A 27,733-nucleotide genomic window follows, 5' to 3' on the forward strand; every position below is an offset into this window, starting at 1 on the left:
TCACAGGCAGCTGTTTTCTAGCTTTTTAGTTTTTCATTTTCCTTCGTTGTGAAAACATTGGCAGTTGTAGTTGAAGTCGGCTAATTGGACGCTGCTTACAAATGCTATAAAATTATAAACAAAAGCCAAAAATAGAAATATAACAAGCAACAAAACCAAATTATTTATTAGCAGGTGAGCGATTTTCTGCCATACCCGTTGCGCTTCATTCAAGGACACTGGGCGTTTGTGCGTGTGTGTGTGTGTGAAAGTGTGTACGCTTTTAAGTTTGCCTTGCGCTTTTCATACTAAGCACGTTGATTGGAAAATTGCTGTGCACGAGGCTCAGATTATAAAAAATTCTACTGTTTAGTCAATTTTCTATAAGCGAGCGAATGCAATTGAGCAAATTGCAAGCATTGACTTTCACCCTAATGCGCTTTCTCTCTGTTTCTGTGTGCACACATCATTCGTACACACACACGGCCATACACACTTAGAAATAGAACGCCAAAATACGGAAGTGGCAAAACTTGCATTAATATTAGTTTAGTTGGTGTGTGTGTATTTGTGTGTGTGTCTGTGTGTGTGGGCGTAAGAGAAAAACCACTAATAGGCAAAACATTGACTTTTCAATGTTGTTTTGGCGTTTCGCATGTGATTGAATAACCAACAGTGCCAAGTGCAAACTGCAGTTGTTGGCGCGTTTCGTTGTCAATTTGTTGAGGCGCTTGTAAAATGTTTTCACTTTCTCGCTACGCACCGTGGGCACGAAACATTGCACTTAGCTTTATTGCTATCAAGCAGAGGTGCAACTTCAATCAATTAAAAACCGGAGCCATCGCTGTCTCTGCTCTTCCCCACGCTCGTTCCTTTGCGGGTGAGTATACCCTGGACAAGGGGTGCGGGTGTGTCACGTTAGACTGTTTGTCAGCTTAAACAGTTGCCGATTTGATTGGGATTTCAATACAATGGCTTTGATTTATTGTTAAAATGTGCAAATAAAACCAAAACGCAATTCTATCGATTTTTTAGTTTTACATTGGCGAATTTCCAATTATAGATAGCTTTTCTAGTTCAAATAGTTGGCATTAATGCTCTACTGTTCACTTAGCTGCTATTTTTAGATTTGCCGTGATTCACTTCATTCGATCAACAATTCAATTTGGTTTTTTTTTTTTTGTAAATTCGTAAAAGCAAAAATTCGAAATGAATTCATCGTTTTTAATTGTGCGCGACACACTTCAGTGGCTTTTCTCAATTGCTGCCCCACTGCCTTCACCCCAAGTTTGCCCATTTCCCCCAGTTCCCCATTTCGTGCACCGTTGTTGTTTATACTGAGCGCCACTTCATTTAAGTGCGGCAGCATAAAATTATTTTTAACCTGCGTTTCTATCCACAATTTGTAGCTATGCAGTTTCCAAAGACTACAAATATGTTCACACCTTCAACATCTCTTGTAATGGATAATGGTCTCAGGCATTTTGTTTGTAGCTTGTTATGTTTTGTATACAAATTGCATGCCTAGATTGTTTTTAATACCCTGTACTAATCGAAGGGGTATATGTATGTATATACTTTTTATTTCCACTTAATGGATAAAAAGTTTTATTCATGGGTGTTCCAGAATTACAAAACAATCGAAAATCAATCCATACATATGTGGTTGATTTTCGGTCGGTTAACATTTCTGGAACTCCCCTGAGTTCCGAAGATTAAAAAAACTGAAGAGTAAACACGAATACCAACAGTAAACATATTATTATTATTTGTACATGCTTTACTTGCCTAACTGCAAATCATTGTTGATAACATAACAATCTAGGTTCTTATCGTTTGTAGGCCAACGACTTGCACATTTTATAATTTACGGCCAATTAATCTGTAGACAGCAAATTGACTGATAAATGGAGTAGTAAAGCAATAGTAGATTGCAAAGTTTATAAATAGCTTATAAATAATACTCCAAAAAAATCAACCTTAGCTACCAATTTAAATCATAAATGTGCTCAGCTATTATAGAAATCTGTGGAACATTTAGAAGTGTAAAGGTACTGGATTAAAGGTTCACTTAGAGACGTTTATTAAGTCTATTTTAAACCAAATGCCAAGCACAAATTTTATTGCAATTTAATATCAATTGCTGTTATGAAACAAACACAAAATAAGAATAGACAAGAGAAAAAAAAAAACTGAATGCTAACCGCAAACTTAAGTACAAAACAATCTACTCACATTTCAGATTCACGTCACAGCAGTAATAACGACGAAGACGGCGGCAAGACGAAAAATTCCAAAGCCAACATGGAGAATAAAAGCGAAAAGATTACTGTAAGCAAAGAGGAACTGCGGAAACGTCTAACCCCGCTGCAGTATCAGGTTACACAAGAAGCGGGCACGGAGCGACCCTTCACAGGTTTGGTTTTTAATACACTTGTATAACGTATACTTAATGTAATAATACATTTACAGGGTGTTACAACAAGCACTACGAAAAGGGGATGTATCAGTGTATTGTCTGTCATCAGGACCTGTTCAGCTCGGATACCAAATATGATTCCGGCTGTGGTTGGCCAGCGTTTAACGATGTGGTTGATAAGGGTAAAGTGACCTTGCATCGGGATGCCAGCATACCAGGTATGTGCACCTGATCTATGAGACGATCTGCCTTAGCCTAGATTCGTTCAGCACTTTTAGATGTTTTGGCAAAAGTTTTGCATTTGAGATTTTTGTTTGTAAAGTTTTGATTTTTATTTTGTATTTGTTTGTCGCTTTGCAATAACAGCATTGATTGAAAATCAAAATTAAGTTCAAGTTGAGCACCCTGTATAGGAAACGCTTATTTATAAATATATATTGATAGATTTAACTTGAATTTTGTTCAGTCTCGCAACGCATTAAAGTTATGAAATGAATAAGAAATGAAACCGAACTTAAGTCCCAAGTTATCTAAAAAATTTAAAATTGTTACTTAGCATTATTGTGTAGTCCTTTTGTGTTTGTTTTGTTTTTGCTTTTGGAAACGTCATGAACTCCATGTAACTATACTCTGAATACGTGTGTTATAACTGTTTTTTAAAATCGTGTGTTCACTGTAGTTTTTCGAACCGCTTAAGCGCCTAATGTTTGTGCCGTTAATTGTGAGATTGTCCTGATTAATGAATGCTCAACTAATCCATTTCTGATTGTGCAAAGAAAAAAAATAAAACTTACCTAATTGAGTATTATTCTTTTATCCACATCTTTTTTGCTAACCAAAATCGAAAACTTCTTTCTCAAAATTTCCCACACCAAATCAAAATATGAATGAAATTTATGAAAAACAAAAAAAAACCTAATATATGATTAAAAAAACAGTAGTCATTTCAAAAACGTTAGGCATGGTACGCACTGAGGTGCGCTGCTCCAAGTGCTCGGCTCACATGGGTCATGTGTTCGATGATGGACCACCACCGAAGCATCGACGCTACTGCATCAACTCGGCATCAATTGATTTTGTGAAAAGTACAGCAACATCTACGACGACATCGTCCAAGAAATAATAATTTCGATTGTTAATTACATTACATACACGGATTTGTTAAAACTCAATCTATTCAAAAAGACAGGCTTATTATGTTAAGTTAAAGTACTTATAGTACAATTATGGGAATTTTATAGGAGTTTATTAACAAGCATACATGTATAAATATTATAACGCTGAGTGTGTGATTTGATGAGGCCTGATAAAGTATTAATACCCCAACGGATATGTAACGGATATTCCATTTTTTATAATGGATCAGCTCGAATAAACGTTATACTACATTTTACTTTAGTTTGTAATTTCTCCGTTTATTTAACAACTCATTTTTAATTGCGGTTTCAAGATGCATAATACTTATATTTTTCGAGAATCCACAGTTTCATCCAATAGTTTGCATAGAGCACGCACAAGCTTAGCCCCATTTTTTTTTAAGTTGTCTCAAAAGTCGTCCTCATCTTGTTGGTTTAGGAACCATGTACATAATATGTATGGTTATTTTTGAATGGATGTACCATAAAACTGATTTAAGCAGCTGGTCGCATTTCTTTCTTTTCTATATTCATTTATTTATTTCATATACTCTACTCGTAATTGTATTTTTATTTTTTGGTTCTACAATCGTTAATTTCTTTTGTTTACGTTATTTATGCTTTTTATACATTGTATTTTAATCTTATTTTATGTATAACATTGCAACACTACTGTAACCGATCCAAATATTGTCCAACAAACTGAATAATGTGTATTTTCGTATATTTTTCTATTTCTCTTTTTTTTTTAACTCGCTTCGAAAACCAAATACATAAACAATACCAATATTTAATGTAACTGTAAACGTTCTTTGGGGGTTTGTTTTGCTAACAAAACACATACATATATATAAACACCCTCACACTCACTCACACACACACACACACACACATGCCCACACATCTAAATCATTGTTAAAATAATTATACAAAACATCTGACACAAAAATGGCTTTCTAACAAATTTCAAAAAAATTATATACTAAATCATTTGTTAAAAATATTTTCTTATCATTTTTTTCCAATTCTTTTATGCTGCTTTTTATTTTTCATCTGACGTTATCTTCTTTCGCTCTCGCACTTACGAACATTGTCATATGGCATACTTGTTGTCTCGCATTTTCGCTGTCTTTTGCACAATTACATTTCTGCCGTTACATTTTCTGTTTCTCTTATTGCTTGGATCATTTCTCTTATGTTATGTGTACGCTCTTTCATATTAAATCCTCTCTATTTCTGCTTTTCATTCCACTTGTTTCACAATTTATATTCAAAACTATTTTATTTTTATCTTAATTTGAACAAATGAAATTTCAATGAAATGCAAATATCAATGATTGTAAAAACAAACAAACCACAATGAAAACCTAATGCAATGAAAAAACAAAACCAAAAATGAACAAACGTACCCAATTAATCTCACAATTTGCAATATACAAATTAAAAAGGGGGTAATATTTTACTACTAATTGCACATCCAGAGCGCATACGCACCGAGGTACGCTGCGCCCGCTGCAACGCCCACATGGGTCACGTTTTTGAGGATGGACCGAAACCAACACGCAAACGCTACTGCATCAACTCGGCGTCCATTGAGTTTGTACAGGCGGACACAACGGCTACAGCGCAGGCTTTAAGTCCTCAAGGTACGCCAATTGCGCAGCAGTAAAGTGGAAGTACCGCTTTAGGACTGGAACGAACAATCAACGAATATGAAACATGTGCGAAAGAGTCTAACCTCAAATGTTGCTGTTAAGGGTTTTTACACGTATTTTCTAACTTTCCGTAAATGTGGCCAATATTCCCTAGCAAAGTCTATTGACATCTATTGATATCTCTTGATAAATGGGCAGCTATTCATACAATTAAATTGAATAATTACTACAAGAAAAAACAAAAAACAAAAACTTCCGTCTGTTTGTGTAAATAGCTAAATGTTTCTCTCTTTTACTTTGTTATATTTATACATACATACGCATACATTGATACATTGTAATACACACATACACACACATTAATAATAAACGTGTATTTTTTACAATATACAAAAATCAATTTGCATACAATTATTTTTGTGTTGTTGCTGCTGCATTCAATTTAGGCGCCAATCACATGCAGGTGCGAACAGCTGTTTTTCCACCGCGTTGCCAACTTAACTTAAAGCGTCGCCAAACAAGCAGTGGCGAATTGTGATGTAATATCCGATTCCGATGCGAAATACGCGAATAAATAAATAAATAGAACGCTCAATTGAGTTTCTTTTGTCGTTGTTTTCCTGTGGCAATTAAATCAATCTACTCAACAAATATATTGCTAAAAAGTGAATAACTTAATAATACAACATGCTGTAGGGTGTCTCACATTCCGCCTAACCAACTGTTTGCACACATATGCATTTCTGCATGTTTGATTGTGTGTATCTGTGTGTCTTTCTGTGCCATTCAGAATGTTGTTATGCCGGTAAATTGGTCGTCGAACGTTGAAGCGATCACAACATACACATGTGCTCCTCTCATTTTGTAAATTATAAATTCTCAATTATCTAACAATCGTAAAAAGCGCAATCAGTGTATGAGGAATAATGAGAGATACTGACATCTAATAAATCTACCCAACGATAAGATTATACTTTGTATATGTGACTCCTCTGTGGCTGCTTTTCTCATTTCCAAGAAGCGCAGTCCGATTTGCTAAAATTAAACCGGCTGAAAGTTAAAACCATGCACAAAACTGCAAATCCAATCAAATTAAGAACAACGAGCTGACGAACGTGATAATTCTCAAGTATTACGACTCCGTTTGGTTTTTATACCTAACATTACGATACGTTACACTACGTTACGTTGAATGTAACGGACCACAAAATGAAGGAATGGCTTAAAATCTCTTGTCTGCTGTGCGTTTTTGGCTTTGTTCGCGAAATTCGACCTTCAGAGCCGTACGTAACGGAATATCTTTTGGGTCCATGGCGAAACATTACAAATGAACAGGTGAGTTTCGACTGTAACCAACTTGTGCTAATAAAAATAAAAGGTTAGATTTGAAAATATATAATTCGATTAAAGTCATGTTAATTCATTACAAATATATATTTGTTTCCTTAAAATATTATCATTATAATTGTATTGAATTGTTAAATTGGATTTATAATGTTTAAATAATCGGCATATTACAGTTAACTCGAGATGTTTATCCCGTGGGCACATACTCACATCTGGTTCAACTGGTCTTCGTGTTTCTCATCACGGACTTTCTGCGGTAAATTTGTAATAATTGAGTAAATCAGAAACATGTGAAACGTTTTATACTTTTAGATATAAGCCACTTATCATAACAGTTGGCGCTGCTGGAGTGATTATATGGAGTTTGCTCATTTGGACAACCAGTTTGCTGTCATTGCAGATATTAGAGTTCTTCTATGGCACATACATGGCCGCCGAGGTGGCTTACTATACGTATATTTATGCCAAGGTCGACAAAAAGTATTATCCACGTGTGACATCTCACACACGTGCCGCAATGTTTGCCGGCAAGCTTATTTCGGGCATTACATCGCAGCTTATGATCAATCTCAAGCTGATGGACTACAAGCAGCTCAACTATATTACTCTGGCCAGTGAGTAAATATTTATAAAAACATGAAAGAAAGTTGTTCACACAAAAGATGTTTATCATAATATTCAATCCACAACCTTTGAGATTGGTTGATTTATCTCAAGAGTAAAATAAGCCATTTACTTTTATTAATCCATCTGCAATTTCTCAGCACAAATTCTGGCAATGCTATGGGCTTTTGGCCTACCTAAGGTGGACAGGAGCTTGTACTTTCATCGCGAAGCATATTTAACAGAGCCCGCCCCCAAGCTTAATCAGCTGCAGCTACAGCAGGAAACGGGTACAACCATCGAGGCAGATGTGGCAAGCCAACAGCCCAGCAATCTGGTGCAGACCAGTGCTGGGCGTTTGCTGTGGCAGCACTTTTACAATGCCTACACAAATCACCGAGTGGTCCAATGGAGCTTGTGGTATGCCATTGGTCTTGCCGGTTATCTGCAGGTCACCTACTATATGCAGGTGTTGTGGAAAGACATTGAGCCTGAACCGCAGATTGCGTGGAATGGTGCTGTTGACGCCGTGCTCACTGCTCTGGCGGCACTGAGTGCTCTGGCAGCGGGATATCTACACACTGGGCGTCTTAGGCCACGAGCCAGTTTGCTCCTTCTAGCCGTGCTATCGGCATTGGAGGGCGGCAGCGTCTTAATCTGCTGCTGGACCAAAAATATCTATTGGTCATATGTGGGCTTTGTCATCTTTGGCGGACTCTATGGCTTTACAATTACGGTAGCCAGGTAAGTCTTATATTATATTTTCTATTTTATATGAATATAGAATTTGTTTGGTTTTCCAACAGCGCCGAGGTGGCCCGTAACCTGCAGGAGGATAGCTTTGGTTTGGTCTTTGGCATCAACACTCTGCTTGCATTAGTCTTTCAGTCCCTGCTTACCATCGCTGTGCTCTCCGAATGGGGCTTTGCCCTTAACCCAGTCGGACAATATACAGTCTATGCTTTTTATTTTATTGCTGTGGCCGTCATATACTTCATATCCGTTATGGTAGAGCATTTCTGGTACCGCAGCAAATCCAAAGAAAAGTTGGCCGACAGCTTGGAATAGATCCATTTGTTATGTACTTAATAATTATCGTTAGTAAGCTGTAATAAGATTTGTAGAAATACAGATGTTCCTATACAAATATCAACTTTCAATTTATACAATAAAATAAGATACGTATTTGTCTGCATTTTTTTTCAGTGCGAATCATGGAAAGTTTTAAGTTTGCATGTTTCATATACTAAAATTTACTTATCAAGATAATGCCATATAAATAAGTTTTTATTGGGAGACTCCATGCTAACATAAAAACATGAGGATAATGTACAAATTATCTCAAAAATATATATATGATTTTAAAGTTTTACAGTTGTAAGAAGTTTAAAAGTCATTAAGATAGCCATTTGAAATTAACGCCCACTTTGTATGCAGTTTTTAAGTATTTGTTTATTGCCCTTAGACAATGTGTAAGTGTATAATTGACTACAAACCCGGAAGTCGTCCATTATACTCGTATACAAATTAAGTATATGAATTGATTACACAAGATTTGTGTTAGAGTTCAGTCCACTTTTTGTTTCCCGCAGTGCAAATAATGGAATCGGCCAATAGGACTACCAATATCATCTACAAGTGCATTCAGATCGATTTTCTATCTTATTTTAATACATCAATTAGGTTTGATAATCAATCTGATTAATGGCTATAATTATAATATTTTATAATAATTGCCTGTGTAACACATGTGATAATATTGTTTTTACATATCAATCGCATTAATTTATATTGTGTGAATTTTAGCAAGTGGAATGTAAAGATCGTGTACTAAAGATTGCTAACGATTAGGGAACACGTTAACGTTCCCTTGTATTTACTCAGCGTTAATCTCTAGGCGGTTAGCTCTGATTACAAATAATCAACCAAATTCATGTACTTATAGTTCAAATTATAACCCCATATAAGTTTGTATAATTATTTTAATTATTTGTATGCTAAGCATGGAGAGTTGTTCAAGATTCCGCTAAATTGCCGCTGTCAGTGCCGTCGACTAAGCTGTCGATTAGATAGTTAATGGCGGTGGTCGGTGTAGGGTTGGAGATGGAGTTGTCTTGGCTGAAAGTCTCATGCTTGCTCTGCGTGTTTGGATTTTTACGGGAGCTGCGACCGTCGGAGCCTTATCATGCCGAGATCCTCTTGGGCGAGTGGTATAATGTGACACAGGATCAGGTGATACGTTCGGTTTATCCCATTGGAACCTACTCATATCTGGCTCTGTTGATTGTTGTGTTTCTTGTCACCGACTTTCTCAGGTAATTGAATTCGTTATACACTTATAAAGTGCACAATTACATGTATTCTACAGATATAAACCTTTGATTATTGCCAACGCATTAACTGGCATTGTTATCTGGAGTGTACTTATTTGGACAACAACGCTGTTGGGACTGCAAATTGTTGAGGTGTTTTATGGTTTTTATCAGGCCACCGAAGTGGCATATTATTCCTATATTTATGCCAAGGTCGACAAGAAGTATTATCCCCGCGTTACCTCCCACACCAGGGCGGCGATGTTTGTTGGCAAGTTGGTGGCTGGATTATCGGCACAGCTACTCATAGGCCTGAATTGGATGAACTATAAGCAACTACTCTACATATCTGCGGGCTGTAAGTAAACTATTACTATTATGCTTATGATAAGTATCAATCATGGCTTTGATATCCACTCTTACTCTACATAGCACAAGTCCTGGCTCTCCTGTGGTCCTTTGGACTTCCCAATGTTAAGAAGAGCTTGTACTTCCATAATAAACCAGACACGGCAACTATTGAACATTCTTCAGTTGAAAATGCCGACTCATCCGTAGCCAAGCAGAATCAAATTGGGCCATTGCAACTCTTGTGGTCGCACTTTCGCAGCGCCTACACAAACCCCATGGTCCTTCAATGGAGTCTTTGGTATGCTATCGGATTGGCGGGTTATCTGCAAGTCACAACATACATGCAAGTTGTTTGGAAGTCCTTTGAAAACGAGCCAACGGTGAGTATAGCGGTCACACTTTTGAGTAACTGCCTAGTCATCTCGATTCCTGAATAACTTCCGTAGATTGTGTGGAATGGGGGCGTGGATGCCGCCCTAACGGCATTAGCTGCTCTATTTGCTTTACTAGCAGGCTACTTGCACGCCGGACGATTAAAATCACGTGCCAGTTTGTTATCCTTGGCTGTCCTCTCGGCTCTTGAAGGTGGCTGCGTTTTATTGGCATCCTGGACAACGAATATATATATTTCATATTTGGGCTACGTGCTTTTTGGGGCGCTTTACGGTTTTACCATTACGGTGGCAAGGTGAGTTCAATATACAGTTAGTCAAGAAAATGTTTTGACTATGGATTAAGACCGTAATCGAAACCGTAAATTTTAGTCAGTATTAACCGATTGAAATTGGTAGCCGCAACTAAAACTCTAACCGAAACAAAACTTTTTTACTATACCCAAATAAAGCATGCAATTCAAATATGTTGTTAATCATAATCATCGTTTTTCAAACTAATTTTAAATTTTAATATCGATCATATTAGATAGATCTTATTAAAATCAACAAAAATGTTTACACATAGTATTAACGTTTTCACGCTTTCACAAGTTAATTTCTTTCGTTACCCGAAATCGAAATTTAAAATACATGCTTATTTATTTTTAAAAGTAGTCAAATTAGTTGCATTTTATTTTTAGTTTTTTTGACTGGACCAAAATATAAACAAAAGCAATAAAATAAATATCTATGAATAAAATGTGTAAAATTCTTATTTTTTTCAAAACACTTTCTTGACTAACTGTAAGAAAATTCTTTCTTGCAGCTTATAAACAAATATGTATGTATATTTCAGTGCCGAACTTGCTAGCAGTCTGGTCGAGGATAGCTTCGCATTGATCTTTGGAATAAACACACTTGTTGCATTGGTACTACAAACATTGCTCACTCTTGTTGTCGTGTCTGAAAGTGGTGGCCTTAATCTTACCACTTTTGAGCAATTTACCGTTTACGCCTTTTATTTTATTATTATTGGCACTGTGTATTTTATCGCTGTTATTGTTGAATCAGTATTGAACCGCTCAAATGGCCCTAAAGCACAAGTAATGGAAATTGAAGAAGCCAAAAGTACATAAAACCGTAAAATATTAAAATATAGAGTTAAACTATCCGTGAGTTGAGTTTAAAATCGAGTTTAAAATAAAATAAAATAAATCGACAATGAATACATCGAGTTTCATTTATCAAACTTTGAAAAAGTGACAGAGTTACCTATCCAATTTTGATGCAGAATCAAAAACGAAACCCAATTAAATTAAAAATTAACATTCTACAAGGAAATCGGTAGCGATTTAAAAAAGCTATGACAGCTTGAAGTTTCTGAAAAAGCGTCAAGAGGCCAAAAAAATAAAAAAATTCACATTTCGCAAAAAAAGCGGTTAATAATTGACAATAAAATGTATACAATTTATTATTTATGGTTTTATGGTTTTATTAATTATTATCTTATTCCAAAATCTAAAAATTGCTCAAAAAATTAAAATTAACTTGCGTGCCAAAATATTTTTAGTTTCGAAAAGTCAACAGATTGTGGCGGTCGGGCGATAGACTGGTATATTTTATTAATTTATACTTGATATTTTCGACAAATACCAGATAAAATTACTGCCACACTGTATTATTTAAACTTTTGACATTCATTTAGTTCAATTAGTGAGTTTGCCAGTCTATAAATAGTTAAATCATTCTGAATCAAAACGACTTGAGCAACAAAATTAAATTCTTAAAAGAAATCGGAAATTCGCAAAACGTTGTATAAAATCCTCATCAATTGTTAAAATTCAAGACTTAATATGTAGAAAAATTGTCAAATAGACCGTTAGTTGATAGTTTTTGAAGTGAATAATGAGCTAGATCAGTTTTCAAGGTTGCCAGACGTTCAAAATAAATGGGTTTATTTTTGTCAGATGGCACAACGTCAGAAATATGGCAGTAATAATAATTCCAAAAGGAATTTAAATGTGCTATTTGTGTCGTTTATTGTTTAAGTAATAAATTTTCAAAAAATTAAATAAAACCGGAATTTACCTTGAAACAAAGAGAGAGTTTGAAAAGAATCCTTCGTGAGAACGAAACGACACAACTCTACTACTTTCTTTGACAGCTGGCCTTTGTTTAACGCGGGGCTATTTAACAAATAAAATATTTTGTAAAATATGTACATAAGTAATGCATTCATAAATCGTCAATGCAACTAATTCGCACTGCCGCGACTGCCACTTCAACGGTAGCAATTTAATTTGCCAACTGTGAGTGCATTATCAATCTAAAATTATGATGGAGGTGCCTTATTGAATTTTTTTGTTATAAATTAATGTTTGTAGTTTCAAAATGCGCTTTGTACGACGCGGTGTACAAAAATGTGTGCTAGTGAGCTGTGTGCTCCTGATGTTCTTCACTTTGTACATGTTAAACGAGCAGCCGCAAAATGTTGATAAAAGTCTCACCATGTAAGTTGTTGCAAATACTTTGATGAAATGTGGGGATATAGTATGTATGTGTTCCTATTACAATATGTATTTACTTATTTTATTTATTGTTTATCTTTGTGTTTCTCAACACAGCAATATCATGGAGCGCTCGATAAGATCCGCAATGAATCAGGGTGAGTGTCGGCAGCCGCACTTGCCTTTGGATAATCCCGATATCATGAAATTCTACGAGCCGGTTAATAAAATTAACTGCGGCTCTGAGATGGATTGGGTAATGTGCGAGGTAAATAAAAATTGTACGTTGTAATTTGTTTTGTTTTGTATCCATATATACAAATATCCATAACAGATGTGATTAGTTTTAATTAAGAGAACTAATTAATGAAATCATGTTACAAGCTTATTTGTACTAGTACTATCCGTATGTGACTAACTCATTTGTTTATATATATTTTAAAATGTACAGAAATCTATATGCTTTGTCAAGCCCGAGATAAGTGCCACTCACGGCGAGATAGTCTGCTCCTATACGGATATAATACGCAAATCGGATTACAAAGCACGTTTTGGGCGCACTGTGAGAATAAAGGAGCCGTATGTGCTGCAGGAGAGTGATTTTGTGAAAGTTGCTTGCCGTGCAGAGAGCGGTCAGAGATGGCATGGAATGGCATATGGAATCCGCGACACTGTGCAACGTCCAGTAATGCCCAATTTGTCACCCAATTTGGCTGTGCTGCCGGCCGAAGTCATTGCTCAGGCACAACTACAGATGCAGGATCTGCCGACGTCTCCGTTTTACAATGTTCTCATGTTTGGCTTGGACTCAATGAGTAGAAATTCCTTCATGCGTAAGCTACCGCGTAGCTATGCCTATTTGACTAAACAGTTGGGCGCCATCGTGCTGAAGGGCTACAATATTGTGGGCGATGGCACGCCCCAGGCATTAATACCGCTACTCACTGGATACACGGAACTAGAGCTGCCGGAGACGAGAAAACGGATGTCCGGCTCCGGTTACGTCGATGCTTATCCCATGATTTGGCAGGATTTTGCCCGTCTTGGTTATGTGACCTCATTCAATGAGGACTTGCCAAATGTAGGAACGTTCACGTATCGGATGAATGGCTTCGATATTCAACCCACTGATCATTATTTGCGTACATATTACATGCAGGCGCTAAACATACTAAGTGGCAGCTCGCCTCACTGTGTTGGCAGCCAGCCAGATCATTTGGTCATGATGGATTACACCAAGAATGTGTGTATGACTTATAATATGCTAAATTCATTGAAATAAATATCTTGATTTTCTTTTTGTGCAGTTCATGCTGAAATATCGAGACACACCACGATTTGTATTTAGCTTTCATGGCGGACTCTCGCATGATTCCATAAATCTTGTGGGAGCAGCTGATGATGATGTACACGATTGGCTGGTAGCGCTAAAGGAGAAGTCGCTGCTTGACGATACCATACTTATAATTATGGCTGATCATGGAAATCGATTTGCGGACGTGCGAGCCACGCTGCAAGGCAAACAGGAGGAGCGTCTACCCTTTTTCAGCTTTACCTTTCCGGAGTCATTCAAAAAGCGCTTTCCTCAGGAGTACAACAACTTTGTGAACAATGAGCAACGTTTGAGCACTCCGTTTGATGTACACGCCACGCTCATGCACTTAATACGTAACTATTTATTGATATTCACACGTTTATAAATGCTTATCAGAATTAAATTTAATGTTGCTTGCAGAACTGCAAACACCGAGCATTGACGAAATGACAGCTGAAAACAACTACGATAATACCTTAAATGAACCAAAGACGGAACCAAATCAAGCAAAGGATATTCACATATCAGAGATGGCGCGTGGACGTGCTACATCTCTCTTTGAGTCCATTCCAAGTAATCGATCCTGTGCAGATGCGTACATTGAGCCGCATTGGTGCGCTTGCCTCAACTGGCTGCCACTGCAGCTGAACGACACACGTTACGAGGGTATTCTACTCAAAGCAGCTAACAGCATTGTGGATACCATAAATGCTGCAACGACTGATCGCCGTCAGCTATGTGCTCCGCTGCAGTTACTACGGATTAACTGGGGATTGCGTTTGCAGCCACACAAGGAAATGCTACAATTTAAATCGAATAGTGATGTCGATGGCTTCTTGGCCAACATGAATGGGCAAACGGTCGTACGCGATGAATTGTATCAGCTGCAGGTGGTCACCCAGCCAGGCCTGGCGCTCTATGAGGCGAGTGTCACCTATAACTTGAACCATTTCAATATTACAACAAAACTCACGGATATCTCACGCGTCAACCAGTACGGCGAGCAGGCCAATTGCATTTACGAGCGCGATCCGGAATTGCGCAAGTTTTGCTACTGTCGCGATTAAGTCTAGTCAACGGAATTGCACAAATCTGCACATAACTTAGTATAGAATACAGTCACATGATAAAATTTCGCATTTTACTTTTAAGACTTGCTCTCTTTTATAAACATTATTTACATATAGTATGTATAGAAGTCTGAATTCAGTTATAGTCATGTGCCAAAGAGTTAACTCTTGTCACAATTTTCCCTAAGTTGAAAGTCTGTAGCTCTTACAATTTGTTCCTTAACACAAATCTCAAACTAGTGTTCTTGATAATCATAAACAACATTTCGAATATTAAAAAGTGAATAAATACGAAAATATAAAATACATCGTTATAATGTATAATTTCGAATCAGAAAATAATTTTAATTGCAAATTCTGTTTCAGTAATAACGTGTTTGCATGTAAAATCGTTTTTAAAATAGCATTTCATAAAATGGAGAGCTTTTGTAAAACCCTCTTATTAAACCTTATCCAAAGTAGAAACTTCATGACTATGTATGGCGGTACATATGTTTATTTCAATGTTATTTGTATTTTTATTTGAATATTCTCGTAAACATTGCTTGTACACTAGTTATACATTAATTACAGATACCTCCATGTTTGTCTCTGTTGCACATATTACTGCCTGTATAAATTCGTAATCGCATAATATTCCTATATACATGGTTATAATTAATAACTTGTAATGCACTTGCCTGCCATAAGTCGTAACAGGGCAGATTTTAAATAAATATAGATATATATGTAATATAACATTTCTCATCCCTTTTTATAAATTCATTACCATATTTAAAGTGTTACTTTCAAAATTTATGTCTGTTAAAAGTATCAATTATTGTTTGTAATATATGTATAACTGTTAATTTTTATTGATATATATTTTTATAAATATATATGTTTATAACTGCAATATTTCGCACACTGTACGATTCTTAACTTTGGATTGCATGCTAAAGATTGAGCTTTCTCGATTTTTTCTTAGTTTTGCTAATACTTATTTGTAATAAAAAAAAATACTATACTAAAGGCTATGGACATTTTGAAACTGACACAATGTGAGGGAGGGTAAATAAATAAATCAGGATAGATTTGTAGAAAAATTAAAAAAAAAATCAATAAATTATTTATTGAAAAATAGCATCAAAATGTTACAAACGAATAGGAAACTAATAAATGTATATTAGAATCGAAACAGACATTTTTTTTAGATTAGATGTGTAATATAATATTAATTGTATAATTATAAATTGTAATTGTAATGTAGTATCTAGTAGATAGCCTTGCACTGAGTGGGCGTGTAATCTTTGTGTGCGCCTTCTCAAAAAGTATCGCATAGTTACTTTTCAGTTTAGATTCCACTTCCTTATCCTCATTATAAATAATACACACACGCACACAACTTATATAACTAACCAGACAAGCATATGTGCAGCACATTATAATACACACATACACGATGCCAATGTAACTTGGAGTGTAACTATGTATAGAATAATTTCGGGAATCGGGGAATTTCGTATTGCATTTTAAATGTATAAACTAGAATTGTTAATGTAATGATTATTTGGTTATGTGCATGAGAGATTTGTTTTTTGGGTGCATCTCGCTTAGCTATAGGCGGCAGTTGCTGCTGTTGTTGTTGTTGCTGTTGTTATTTGGTGTCACGACACCGATGTCGCAAGGAACTCCTGCAACCGCTGCACTGTGCCCCGATCCAATTTGCACAAATCAAAGTCAAATGTCTTATGCGTGATCTCATAGCAACCGGTTGCGGCAATCATTTCGACAACTTGCTGAAGCTCCTCATTGTCCTGCAACGTCATGATCTTGTGATGCAGCTCCTGCAGTTCAGTCAGGTATTCTGTTGGCAATGGAGTATTGTTGCCGCCACCACTGCTCAGCGGTGGATTGAGTTGCTCTGCAGGCGAATGCCCACTATTGCTAATGTTGTTAATTATTGCCGGACAACTGTTATTGTTTATGTGATTGCTTGGCGAAGATCCAATGTTATTGGAAGCCACTGAAGCTGCCGCCTGTCGCAACGATGGCGACTTGGATTTCTCACGCGTCGCCTTCGCTGGCGGCTCTTTCTTTGTGGTCTTGAGAGGTGGCTCAATGAATGTGGAGCTGGCAATTGTGCTGCCGCTGTTGCTATTCTGTGAATTGCGTCGATTCCGTTTCTTTTCCTCCTTGAGGTCCGCCTTGTCCAACTTCTCTGCCTTGGCCTCTGGTGATTTGTCCAACTTTTCAGTCTTTTCAGACTTTTCGGCAAGCTTCGATTTGACTTTGGGCTCCTTGCCAGCAGTTTTATTATCCTTACCATGCGCTGTATTCTGTGCATTCTTTGCGCTCTTCTGTTGGCTGCTCTTCGCCGGCAAATCGGGAAAGCTGCTGTTGGAGCTATCTGAGTGCTGTAACGTGGCAGCTGTTGCTGCTGCCAGGGCATTGGTTGCGGCCAAGTCTGGTGCCGATTGGGCCGAGTCCATATCGCTCAAATCCAAATTACTTGGCGCCTTGATCTGTGCCTGCGTCGGACCAGTTGAAGCAACAGTTGTTGACGTTGTCGTTGCTGTTGCCGTTGCCTGCTGTTTGTTACTGTGCTTGGAGTCTGCCTCACGTTGTCGTTTCTCATCCTTGCTGGCGGTTTTCTCCTTAGATTTCTTGTGCTTCTCCTTTTTGCTAATCACGGCTACAGTTTTCTCAGCGCTCGGTTCAGTCTGCTGGCTGTTGAGTTCCGTTTTGGGTGAGGGCTCAGATGCTGCTACAGGCGTTGGTAATGGCTTCTCTGTTGCATTCGGTTGCTGCTGCTGTAATTTATCCTTTTCACGCTCCTTGGACTTGTCCTTGTCGCGTTCTTTTTCCTTCTCTTTGTCGCGATCGCTTCGCTCCTTGTCTTTGTCCTTATCCTTGTCTTTATCCTTATCCTTGTCTTTATCTTTGCTCTTGTCCTTCTTCTTGTGCTTGTGTGATTTTTTCTCCGTGGTGCCGCTTCCATTGCTGCTCGTCGCCTTGTCACCTTTGGTATCCGCCGCTTTCTCGGCGACTTTTGAGGACGTTGCAGCTGACTGTGAGGCAGGCACTGACACCTCCTCTTTATCGTGGGCACGCTTGCCACTGCTGGAGGCCAGACTACTCGCACTGGCGCTGCTGCCCAGCGAATTCGGCGTGGCCTTGCCCGTTGCCTTAAGAGTATCGTAGTTGGCTTGAGATTGTTGCGACTGTGATGGTTGCGTTATGTTATTGCTGCTATTTGTTGCCGGACTGTCTCCGTGTCCTCCTCGATCATCTTTGGGCGCACGTTTCTCCTTGTCGCGTTCATCCCGCTGCTTGTCTCGTTCCCGCTCCCGCTCTCTTTCCCGCTCGCGCTCGCGCTCCTTGTCTTTTTTCTCTTTCTTGGATTTTTTGTTGGAGCTGCGCTCCTTGTCCTTCGACTCCGATTTGCCCGACGACTTATGCTCTTCCCGGTCCTTGGAGCGAGAGCTGGGCGTGGCAGCAGCGCTGTCAGCCGACAGCTTCTTGGGGCTCATCTCGGCTAGACTGCTTCTGGCCCCCGCCTTGGGGCTGACTGTGCGTCTGACTAATGCACTCGCAGCTGCACTTACAACGCTGCTGCTGTTGCTTTGCTCACGTTCACGTTCCTTGTCCCGTGTTTTGTCCTTTTTAGACTTTTCCTTCTCCTTGTCGTGTTTGCTGCTGCTGCTTTCTCCGGATTTACCGGACTTGCGCTCCTTGTCGCGGCCATGACGATCTTTCTTGTCCTTATCGCGGGGCTTCTCCGAGCTATTTGATTTGTCCCGCTCCTTGCTTGACTTCTCCTTGGCATCATGTGATGCGGTTTTAGCGCTCCCAGAGCCAGCTTGCCCCTTTGCATCTGGTGAATGCTTTGACGCTGTTATCGCTGGCAGATTCGCAACTGCCATGGCGGTACTTCCTTTGGTAATGGGCGTGCCAAATAGTGCTGAGAAAGTGCTGACCTTGCCGGTATCATCATTGCGTGGTTTATGCTTTTTGCTGGATCCGGAACCAGGTCCGGAATCTATCACGATGCTGCCGCCACCGCCCTTTGCCTTGACCACCGCCAACTCAGATCCGGGTAGATCACTGCCACCGCCAACGCTGGGCGAAAGTGTTCGACTGAGATTGCCGGCTGCAGCAATGTTAGCCCCAAAGACGGGTACACCGCCACCGCGCATTAGCTTCGCTCGAAACTCCTCCGAGGGCGCCTCAAAGACATGCGTCTTAACTTCGACCCGATGATGTGGTGGCCCCGTCTGCTGCAGATCCAAATCATATTGATACATGATGCGCTTAGGCTCGTCTCGATTGCGAAAATAGATCTCGACGGGGAGTATGAAACCGGCATAGCCCGACTCCTGTATGACATACGGTGGCTCTTTGATTACTACAAGAAATTTAATTTCATTTATTTCGGTTTCGTTTGGCGCGCAAAACACAAAAGTAAAATAAATAAATAAAAATCAATAAAATATGAGAGAAACTTACCACGCTTTGGCTTGGGAAATGATTCGTGGAGTATAAAGACGACCTTGTCAACGAATGCACTTATGTCTGCCTTGTTCACGCCCTGTACATATATCTCCCAGTCGTGGGTGAAGGCCTGTGGATGTTTCTTGCTGCGGAGCTTTGATGTATGACCAATTTCGAACTGCACCTTGACCGCCATATCGATGACGCCGGCAACGGTAATTCATCAAACTTCAATATCGGCAAAACGAAGATTCTGCAAGAATTTTCGTATATAAACAAAAGTATGTGCAGTTTGCCTGCTCAGATCTGAGGCGGCGCAGTGTGAGTGTCTGCCAATGTTTTGTGTGTGTGTTAGTGTCAGCCTAGATAAAAATGCCATGTGCCAAACTGGAGCAACAATATTGCAATGTTTATTGCTCTCATAGGCGATGCTACGAACTGCAACGGTGAGTGCGTAGCCCACTCACCACCACCTAATTTATTTAATCAACAAAAATTGGCTATGAAAACGAAAACACTCGCACTACATACACATTGGGTAATATATCGATATCGTTGTAAATAACATAGATAATTAAGCAATACAGCTCTGATGTAAATTTAAGCAATCTATCGCTGGTGTATATCTATCGATTTTGACCCTAACCGATATTACCGGAACCGTATTTGAACCAGCTTTTCGTATAGATCTGGTATTTAATATTTATTCATAAAAATACAAGATTCAACAGATAAAAAGTCGCTACTAACTATTATAATATAGGGTAGTAAAATATTTTATTTGCGATTTTGTTTTTAATGCCTACTGTGATTTGCAATCGATAGTGGCTATCGGTAATGTAAACGATAGTTTGGGAGCTAGGAGATCAGCTGTTTGTGTCATTCACTCGCGACTGCAAAACAATAAAATGTTTTGCGAAAAAAAACCGCAATAAAACTTGAAGAAAATTGTAACAAAACTTAATGTAGATCACTGCCAGCGCCAACGCTGGGCGAAAGTGTTCGACTGAGATTGCCGGCTGCAGCAATGTTAGCCCCAAAGACGGGTACGCCGCCACCGCGCATTAGCTTCGCTCGAAACTCCTCCGAGGGCTCCTCAAAGACATGCGTCTTAACTTCGACCCGATGATGTGGTGGCCCCGTCTGCTGCATATCCAAATCATATTGATACATGATGCGCTTAGGCTCGTCTTGATTGCGAAAATAGATCTCGACGGGGAGTATGAAACCGGCATAGCTCCACTCCTGTATGACATACGGTGGCTCTTTGATTACTACAAGAAATTTAATTTCATTTATTTCGGTTTCGTTTGGCGCGCAAAACACGAAAGAAAAATAAATAAATAAAAATCAAAAAAATATGAGAGAAACTTACCACGCTTTGGGTTGGGAAATGAATCGTGGAGTATAAAGACGACCTTGTCAACGAATGCACTTATGTCTGCCTTGTTCACGCCCTGTACATATATCTCCCAGTCGTGGGTGAAGGCCTGTGGATGTTTCTTGCTGCGGAGCTTTGATGTATGACCAATTTCGAACTGCACCTTGACCGCCATATCGATGACGCCGGCAACGGTAATTCATCAAACTTCAATATCGGCAAAACGAAGATTCTGCAAGAATTTTAGTATATAAACAAAAGTATGTGCAGTTTGCCTGCTCAGATCTGAGGCGGCGCAGTGTGAGTGTCTGCCAATGTTTTGTGTGTGTGTTAGTGTCAGCCTAGATAAAAATGCCATGTGCCATACTGGAGCAACAATATTGCAATGTTTATTGCTCTCATAGGCGATGCTACGAACTGCAACGGTGAGTGCGTAGCCCACTCACCACCACCTAATTTATTTAATCAACAAAAATTGGCTATGAAAACGAAAACACTCGCACTACATACACATAGGGTAATATATCGATATCGTTGTAAATAACATAGATAATTAAGCAATACACCTCTGATGCAAATTTAAGCAATCTATCGCTGGTCTAGATCTATCGATATTGACCTTAACCGATATTACCGGAACCGTATTTGAACCAGCTTTTTGTATAGATCTGGTATTTAATATTTATTCATAAAAATACAAGATTCAACAGATAAAAAGTCGCTACTAACTATTATAATATAGGGTAGTAAAATATTTTATTTGCGATTTTGTGTTTAATGCCTACTGTGATTTGCAATCGATAGTGGCTATCGGTAATGTAAACGATAGTTGGGGAGCTAGGAGACCAGCTGTTTGTGCCATTCACTCGCGACTGCAAAACAATAAAATGTTTTGCGAAAAAAAACCGCAATAAAACTTGAAGAAAATTGTAACAAAACTTAATGTAACCTTAAAACTGGACACGCCTATAGACTAGTACTGTTCCATCATGGCCAGTGATTTTAGCAACAGTCAATATGTGACCACAAACACATGCTCAAGTGCAGCAAATTTCTCTCGCTGGCTGACCGAAGAAGTCTTCAAGCTGATCGATATTGTACAACGGGATGAAGCTATCTATAATCCGCGACACAAATACTACTTTTGCCGGCCATACGTGGAGAACTTTTGGCGTGAAGTGGACTTGAAGCTGGAGAAGAATCCTGGCGCCAGTTTGGCCAAATGGACAAATCTACGCATTTCATTTCGACGCGAGTACACCAACTATTTGGAGGAGAAAGTGCCGCCTTGCTGGTCGTACTTTGATCGCATGTTCTTTTTGCATCCATATCTGAGAAAGAAGCACCAACAGCCGAAATCGCTGGGTTCACAAGTTCAGGATGCCCTGGCGCATCTAAGCAGTCTCTCAAACAGGATGCAGCGGGAGCGAGGAGTTACCACATGTACGGCGGCAAGTACCACGACTGCAGTGCAGTTGAACACCAGCAGTTCTGCACACTCGGCACAACCATCGCCGCAGCCACAACAGCTGGACAACTACTTGGACTACTTCGATGAGCATGATCACAATAACTCGGAACTCGACGAAATTATTGATGAGGAGCAGCGTGCTCGTTTCCAAAGTCATACGCTGGACAACAACGACATTAAATCGGAATGTGAGGAGCCAATTGATGATTACGAACCAGAAACCGAAGCAGATGTCGAGCACCGTGTCCATCATCCACATCAGGATGAGGAGGACCATGAAAACGAGGAGCATGAATTGCGCACAATCGTATATGATACGGCTGTAACAGCATCGGCATCGGCTCCCAGTTCCACGTCCACCTCATCTTCGTTGGCACTGGAAAAGCGATACTCGCAGCATTATCAGCAGCAGCAACAGCACGCCAGTACCAGCAGATTGCAGCACATGAATCGCCTTCAGATGCGCACATACCACGAGGAAGCACGTGCTCTGCGCTCACGCTCCCAGGAGCTGCAAGGTGTCACAGCTACTGCTGCAAGTGTGGCTGCTGCTGCCAGTGTCGCCAATTTGCAAACGCACTCGAACGTTTCGTTTGTGCGTCCAACTTTCAGCAGCAAGCCCTTGGACATGGTAAGCACCACTACGCACAGTGGTGCTGCCGTTGCTGTCATTGGTTCGGCATCTGCATCCGACGTTGAATTGCCGGCGCCGTCGAGCGTTGCAGTAGCAGCTACGCCTAGTAACGGCTATATTAACCAACGACATGTACATGTACCGCATTCACATTCGCATTCGCATCATCCGGCGACGCAATCTCAACGTCTGGAAGTCAGCAATCCATCTAGTGCTGTGGCTACAGCAGGAGCTGTGGAATTATGCGATTGCAAGACGGATTCGGATGCCATGTTTCTTATGAGTCTTTTGCCTGACATCCAGAAACTAAATGGACGAGATCGTGGAAAAATCAAAATAGCTTTCCAAAACATATTGCAGGATTACTTGTATCCCGACTAAAGGCGACTCCAAGTCGCATCTGCTGCTAGTTAAGATCTCTCAGCTTCTCTGTGTATACAACTTTGCTTATAGCATGCACAAATCTTTTTTTGATTTATTATTATACTCGTATATAAGTTGATCACTCGGCTCAGCCGATAAATCTTGTTTTTTAATTCGCGTAATTCATTGAAGCTTTGCTGTGCAAAAACAAAGTATCCTTAATTCTAGCCTCTTTGAGCAACAACATGTGTTATAAATTATTTTATTTATATGTATAAATATTTAAAAATCTTTTATGTTTAACACAAGAATAAATTCATTCAAAATTTACAGCAACTGTCTATGGCTAAATTAAATAGGTATTCAAATATACTTGACATCACATCCAATTAATTTTGTAAATTCATCTTTAATCAAAGAGCTTCAAGTCGCGTGCTATCTTCTGGATCTTATTGTCCAGCGTCTTGTCCTCGTACTCACAGATGTAATAGTGTCTGGAAGTGCACTCCTGTCCATAGTACACATAGCTATGTTTGCCAGCATTGTAACTGAGGCGCAGGCAACGTCCTTTGCCCTCAATCTGGACGGTATTGTTGAGCACATCGTTGTCCTCCGCTGTCTGCTCACTGCTGTCCACCAGATTGGCGGCCGTCGAATTTTCACCCTTCGGTGACATCGCTATCGATGTAAGGTTTGTGTTCGGATTGACGGGCTTGGCGGAATTCGACCAAATCCACAATAGACCTGGGTTAAGACCACCCAGCCAATAATCGCGTCCCCTGTGCGACGGCTGATTAAGCAAATAGGCCATGATCTCCTCGTTCTCGGACACCTTCTCGAATTCCGCCAGATGGGCAGAGAGTCCCTTGCATGCTGTATTTGCTGTCTTCCAGTTTACCTGTTGCTGGCTGTTTATATAGTAGCAATTGTCACTGATGCGCGTAAAGTTGGCGGGACAAGGATCTCGCACCTCCTTCTGATTGTTGCCGGCCATCAGATAATAGATTAACTGCTCCGTACGTCGCACTCGACTTTCCAAATAATCTGCAGATTAAATTATTTTGAAAAATGTTATTTTTATGGTTATATGGTTATATGATAAAGTAAATGTTTTGACACATTTAACAATTCGCACATTTTATTATGCATACAACATAAAAAAATTTTCTTTTTATTCTATTTGGTTATGGGCTTTAAAAATATTAAACCAGATCCATTATTTTTAACTATTTATAAAAATTGATTTCAAATACGTGTACGTCATAATTTTTTTGGTTATATCAGTTACTCGACGCGAAGTCTAACATGGAGAAAACTTCAGTTAAGAAATATGCTGAGTAATGGTAACTTTAAATGAATGCATATCTTAAAGATCTTTATAGGAGATAATATTAAAACCTCCCATATGATTTGTGACTAGTCGCATATATTCCTAAAGCGATATTAAAGTGATTCTGTGGTCATTTCAGCCCTGTTTGCTTACCAACGCGATAAACCAGCTTCTCAATGGCGCCAAGTAGATACAAATCGTTTTCGGAGACAGCGCGAAATGTGTTGGGTGGACTGCCATGAGACAAGTGTTGCTGCGGGGAGTGCGCTGGTGATTGTTGCAGCGGCACCGGACGAAAGTGTGCCTGGGGTGGCGGCGATGGGGCATTGCTGGAGCTGCCACCGTCGGTTGAACCACCGAAACCAAAAAGTTGTTGCAAAAATCCGGGTTGTTGACGCTGTTGTAGTTGCTGCTGTTGCTGCTGGTGCTGTTGTTGGTGTTGCTGCTGTTGCTGGTGCAACATTTGGTTGGTCATGGGCCGAAACTGAGGATTTACAATCGGACTCTGACTTTCCACCGGCGTACGCAGATGTGGCTCCAACTCTACAGCCTCTCCAATGCGTCGTGTTATATAGATATTGTTGCCGGGACGTTTGTAAGCCGAGGAATGATAACTAATGGGTCCATTCATATCGTTGCCCATATAGCCAAGATCTTTGGACTTGCGTTGGCTGCTGCTCTGACTGCAAAACAGGTAAAAATTAAGTAAACTAATCTTTGACTTACACTGAAAAAAATTTTTTTTTATTCTCGATGCATATTTTATGAGTAATTTTCTTGCTTTGTGAAAAATATTTAATATGAATCTTAAGACCTTTTGTCTAAAAAATTCATCGAGAATCAAAAACTTTTAAATAAAAAAACGTCTAATATGTATATTGATTGTAAGTTTGTGTTACTTGTATTTTTTGTGTTATTTAAGAAAAATAAATTTCTCAGCAATATCTTGAATACCATTTGGTTTTTTTTTTTATCAAAGTACACACACACCTTAAAACATAGTCTTCGAGAAATTGTGACCAATTTGGTGCCTCTGATTCATTTTCGTATTTTTGCATAGTTTCACCGTCTGCAGTTGCATTACATAATCCGAGACACAGGCCCAGACTTAATAGCACCATTAAGGCATGACGACAGTCCGTTGTTTCCTTAGCGGCCGATGACATCGCGACATGTAATGTCTTTCCACACTTTAATATTCCACTCACAACTCAAGTCAATCAAATGGCAAAAGATAAACAAACGAAATTTTAAAAAATCACTTTCGATTTCAGTTTAAATTTTCAAGTTTCGGCCGCTTCTTGTTGTCGCGTCGACGTTGAGATTCAAACTGAGACTGAACTGAGACTCAGCTCCAATTGGATATGTGGCTTGGGCGCTGCCGCTGTCATGACCATGGCAATGGCTTGTTATTGTTGCTGCTTACGAGAAATGCAAAAAAATTTCACTTTCTCCGAATGTAAGTCATTGGGTTTTTGTTTGGTTTGCTTTGACTTGACTTGACTTGACTTGACTTGGGCTTGGTTTGGTTAGTTTAAGTCTGCCTGTCTGTCGTCGTCTGGCGGCTTTTTGACTTGTTGTTTGCACATTGTAAAACTCATTATATATGATTTTATTGTCTGCTTTAGGTTAATTGATAAATATACACACTTTTTACATAATTAACGCATATAGATTTTAAAGATTTTAAGATTCATGTCCACTAAATTGAATTGCCATTTTTGTTCCAATAGGGTCGTCTAATCTAGTATTTTGTGCATTATAACTTATGCTGACAAATTTGCAATTGCATTACTAGCTACCAATTAATGGCATGAACACATTAAATCAGGGAATAGCACCGGAACCGTTGGCCGAAACTAACCGTTTCATTTTTAGTACTGGCACTGAAACAGTAACCGAATTAAAATTTTCTGTCAAGAACCGAATACCGAAACGTTTGTACCGGTACGGTTGTGGTAAAGTTGCTAAGTCAAAGAGTTGTCCAACTTCCAACTGTCATAACTTAATCAAAACTGAATAGATTTTCAAACGAAATGGCATTTTGATCATGATTTGGCCTCTAAATTTATTCTGTATTCAATTTTTGTTCATATAAAAAATTTAGTTATTTTCGACCTAGATTCGATTTCGATGGTAAGGGTCCCCCCTTTGAAATTTCGAAAATTCAAAATTTTAAATCTCAAGTTTTCACTTTTAATCAACTCCTTACATCGTAATTAGTATAAAACAACACTTTAAACTTGATTCTGCGATCTTTCATTTTTATGTAAAAAATCATGTGAAACTGAACATAAATTTGGACTTGTAAAGTGGCTAAATCCGCACTTTGACCAATTTCAAACTGTCATAACTTGATCAAAACTGAACCGATTTGCAAGCCGAATGTCATTTTGATCATGATTTGGCCTCTAAATTCATTCTGTATTCAATTTTTGTTCATTTAGAAAATTTAATTATTTTCGACCAAGATTCGATATCGATGGTAAGGGTCCCCCCTTTGATATTTTGAAAATTCAAAATTTTAAATCTCAAGTTTTCACTTTTAATCAACTCCTTATGTCGTAATTAGTATAAATCAACACTTTAAACTTGATTCTGAGACCTTTCATTTTTTTGTAAAGAATCATGTGAAATTGAACAAGAATTTGGACTTGTAAAGTGGCTAAATCCGCAGTCTGACCAACTTCAAACTGTCATAACTGGATAAAAACTGAACCGATTTTCAAGCGGAATGTCATTTTGATCATGATTTGGCCTCTAAATACATTCTGCATTCAAATATTTTTAAATTCGTTAAAAAAAACCTTTTACCGAAATAGTTATATACACTGGTAAAAAATATTTTTCTTGTGAAAGTATTTTCTAGACGAATATTTTTAAGCTTTATGAGATAAAGATTTAGTTATTATATTGCACAGTAGACCAATATTGACTACAGTTTATTAAGTAATGCATAAGACATTAAGTAAGATCAGTTCTTTCTAAGCCAAATAAAAAATGGAAGAGAATC

The 27,733-nt window shown here is 38.8% G+C and overlaps 8 protein-coding genes and 1 long non-coding RNA gene across 13 annotated transcripts; 5 read left to right on the forward strand and 4 right to left on the reverse strand.

The window, feature by feature from the left end:
* Positions 1-17: 17 nt before the first annotated feature.
* Positions 18-5,434, forward strand: LOC117792732 (methionine-R-sulfoxide reductase B1). Of its 5 annotated transcripts, XM_034632980.1 has the most exons (5): positions 19-174; positions 656-859; positions 2,222-2,395; positions 2,452-2,616; positions 3,337-3,798. In XM_034632980.1, exons 2-5 carry the CDS (start codon positions 718-720, stop codon positions 3,519-3,521), a joined length of 666 nt encoding a protein of 221 aa, XP_034488871.1. In that variant the 5' UTR covers positions 19-174; positions 656-717; the 3' UTR covers positions 3,522-3,798. The 5 variants fall into 5 exon arrangements, with proteins under 5 accessions (XP_034488873.1, XP_034488871.1, XP_034488869.1 ...); XM_034632982.1 differs by lacking the exons at positions 656-859; positions 3,337-3,798 and adding an exon at positions 4,983-5,434 and having other exon boundaries at positions 18-174; XM_034632978.1 differs by lacking the exons at positions 19-174; positions 3,337-3,798 and adding an exon at positions 4,983-5,434.
* A 287-nt stretch (positions 5,435-5,721) lies between these two features.
* LOC117792729 (thiamine transporter 2) lies at positions 5,722-8,327 on the forward strand. The gene is made up of 5 exons (XM_034632975.1): positions 5,722-6,524; positions 6,710-6,792; positions 6,849-7,150; positions 7,301-7,883; positions 7,946-8,327. Exons 1-5 carry the CDS (start codon positions 6,399-6,401, stop codon positions 8,205-8,207), a joined length of 1,356 nt encoding a protein of 451 aa, XP_034488866.1. The 5' UTR covers positions 5,722-6,398; the 3' UTR covers positions 8,208-8,327.
* Positions 8,328-8,573: 246 nt separating this feature from the next.
* On the reverse strand, positions 8,574-10,021 carry LOC117792322. Its single transcript, XR_004618160.1, has 2 exons — positions 9,880-10,021; positions 8,574-9,818 (listed from the first exon to the last, which is right to left on the reverse strand). It is a non-coding gene; the product is annotated as an uncharacterized LOC117792322 (long non-coding RNA).
* Positions 9,193-11,402, forward strand: LOC117792321 (thiamine transporter 1). The gene is made up of 5 exons (XM_034632400.1): positions 9,193-9,454; positions 9,508-9,809; positions 9,884-10,182; positions 10,249-10,490; positions 11,033-11,402. Exons 1-5 carry the CDS (start codon positions 9,216-9,218, stop codon positions 11,310-11,312), a joined length of 1,362 nt encoding a protein of 453 aa, XP_034488291.1. The 5' UTR covers positions 9,193-9,215; the 3' UTR covers positions 11,313-11,402.
* Positions 11,403-12,325: 923 nt separating this feature from the next.
* LOC117789874 lies at positions 12,326-15,644 on the forward strand. The gene is made up of 6 exons (XM_034629037.1): positions 12,326-12,485; positions 12,561-12,686; positions 12,801-12,951; positions 13,135-13,926; positions 13,991-14,351; positions 14,419-15,644. Exons 2-6 carry the CDS (start codon positions 12,568-12,570, stop codon positions 15,063-15,065), a joined length of 2,070 nt encoding a protein of 689 aa, XP_034484928.1. The 5' UTR covers positions 12,326-12,485; positions 12,561-12,567; the 3' UTR covers positions 15,066-15,644.
* A 497-nt stretch (positions 15,645-16,141) lies between these two features.
* LOC117789873 (protein AF-9) lies at positions 16,142-20,061 on the reverse strand. The gene is made up of 2 exons (XM_034629036.1): positions 19,557-20,061; positions 16,142-19,455 (listed from the first exon to the last, which is right to left on the reverse strand). Exons 1-2 carry the CDS (start codon positions 19,735-19,737, stop codon positions 16,715-16,717), a joined length of 2,922 nt encoding a protein of 973 aa, XP_034484927.1. The 5' UTR covers positions 19,738-20,061; the 3' UTR covers positions 16,142-16,714.
* Positions 20,062-20,291: 230 nt separating this feature from the next.
* On the reverse strand, positions 20,292-21,304 carry LOC117790695 (protein AF-9-like). The gene is made up of 2 exons (XM_034630225.1): positions 20,917-21,304; positions 20,292-20,815 (listed from the first exon to the last, which is right to left on the reverse strand). Exons 1-2 carry the CDS (start codon positions 21,095-21,097, stop codon positions 20,502-20,504), a joined length of 495 nt encoding a protein of 164 aa, XP_034486116.1. The 5' UTR covers positions 21,098-21,304; the 3' UTR covers positions 20,292-20,501.
* A 441-nt stretch (positions 21,305-21,745) lies between these two features.
* LOC117792072 lies at positions 21,746-23,720 on the forward strand. Its single transcript, XM_034632031.1, has one exon. The coding sequence runs from the start codon at positions 21,912-21,914 to the stop codon at positions 23,406-23,408; it is 1,497 nt and encodes a 498-aa protein (XP_034487922.1). The 5' UTR covers positions 21,746-21,911; the 3' UTR covers positions 23,409-23,720.
* Positions 23,721-23,726: 6 nt separating this feature from the next.
* On the reverse strand, positions 23,727-25,932 carry LOC117792073. The gene is made up of 3 exons (XM_034632032.1): positions 25,711-25,932; positions 24,874-25,403; positions 23,727-24,434 (listed from the first exon to the last, which is right to left on the reverse strand). Exons 1-3 carry the CDS (start codon positions 25,884-25,886, stop codon positions 23,800-23,802), a joined length of 1,341 nt encoding a protein of 446 aa, XP_034487923.1. The 5' UTR covers positions 25,887-25,932; the 3' UTR covers positions 23,727-23,799.
* Between the last annotated feature and the right edge of the window lie 1,801 nt (positions 25,933-27,733).

The sequence above is a fragment of the Drosophila innubila genome, assembly GCF_004354385.1.
Source record: "Drosophila innubila isolate TH190305 chromosome 3R unlocalized genomic scaffold, UK_Dinn_1.0 2_E_3R, whole genome shotgun sequence".
Lineage (NCBI taxonomy): Eukaryota > Metazoa > Arthropoda > Insecta > Diptera > Drosophilidae > Drosophila > Drosophila innubila.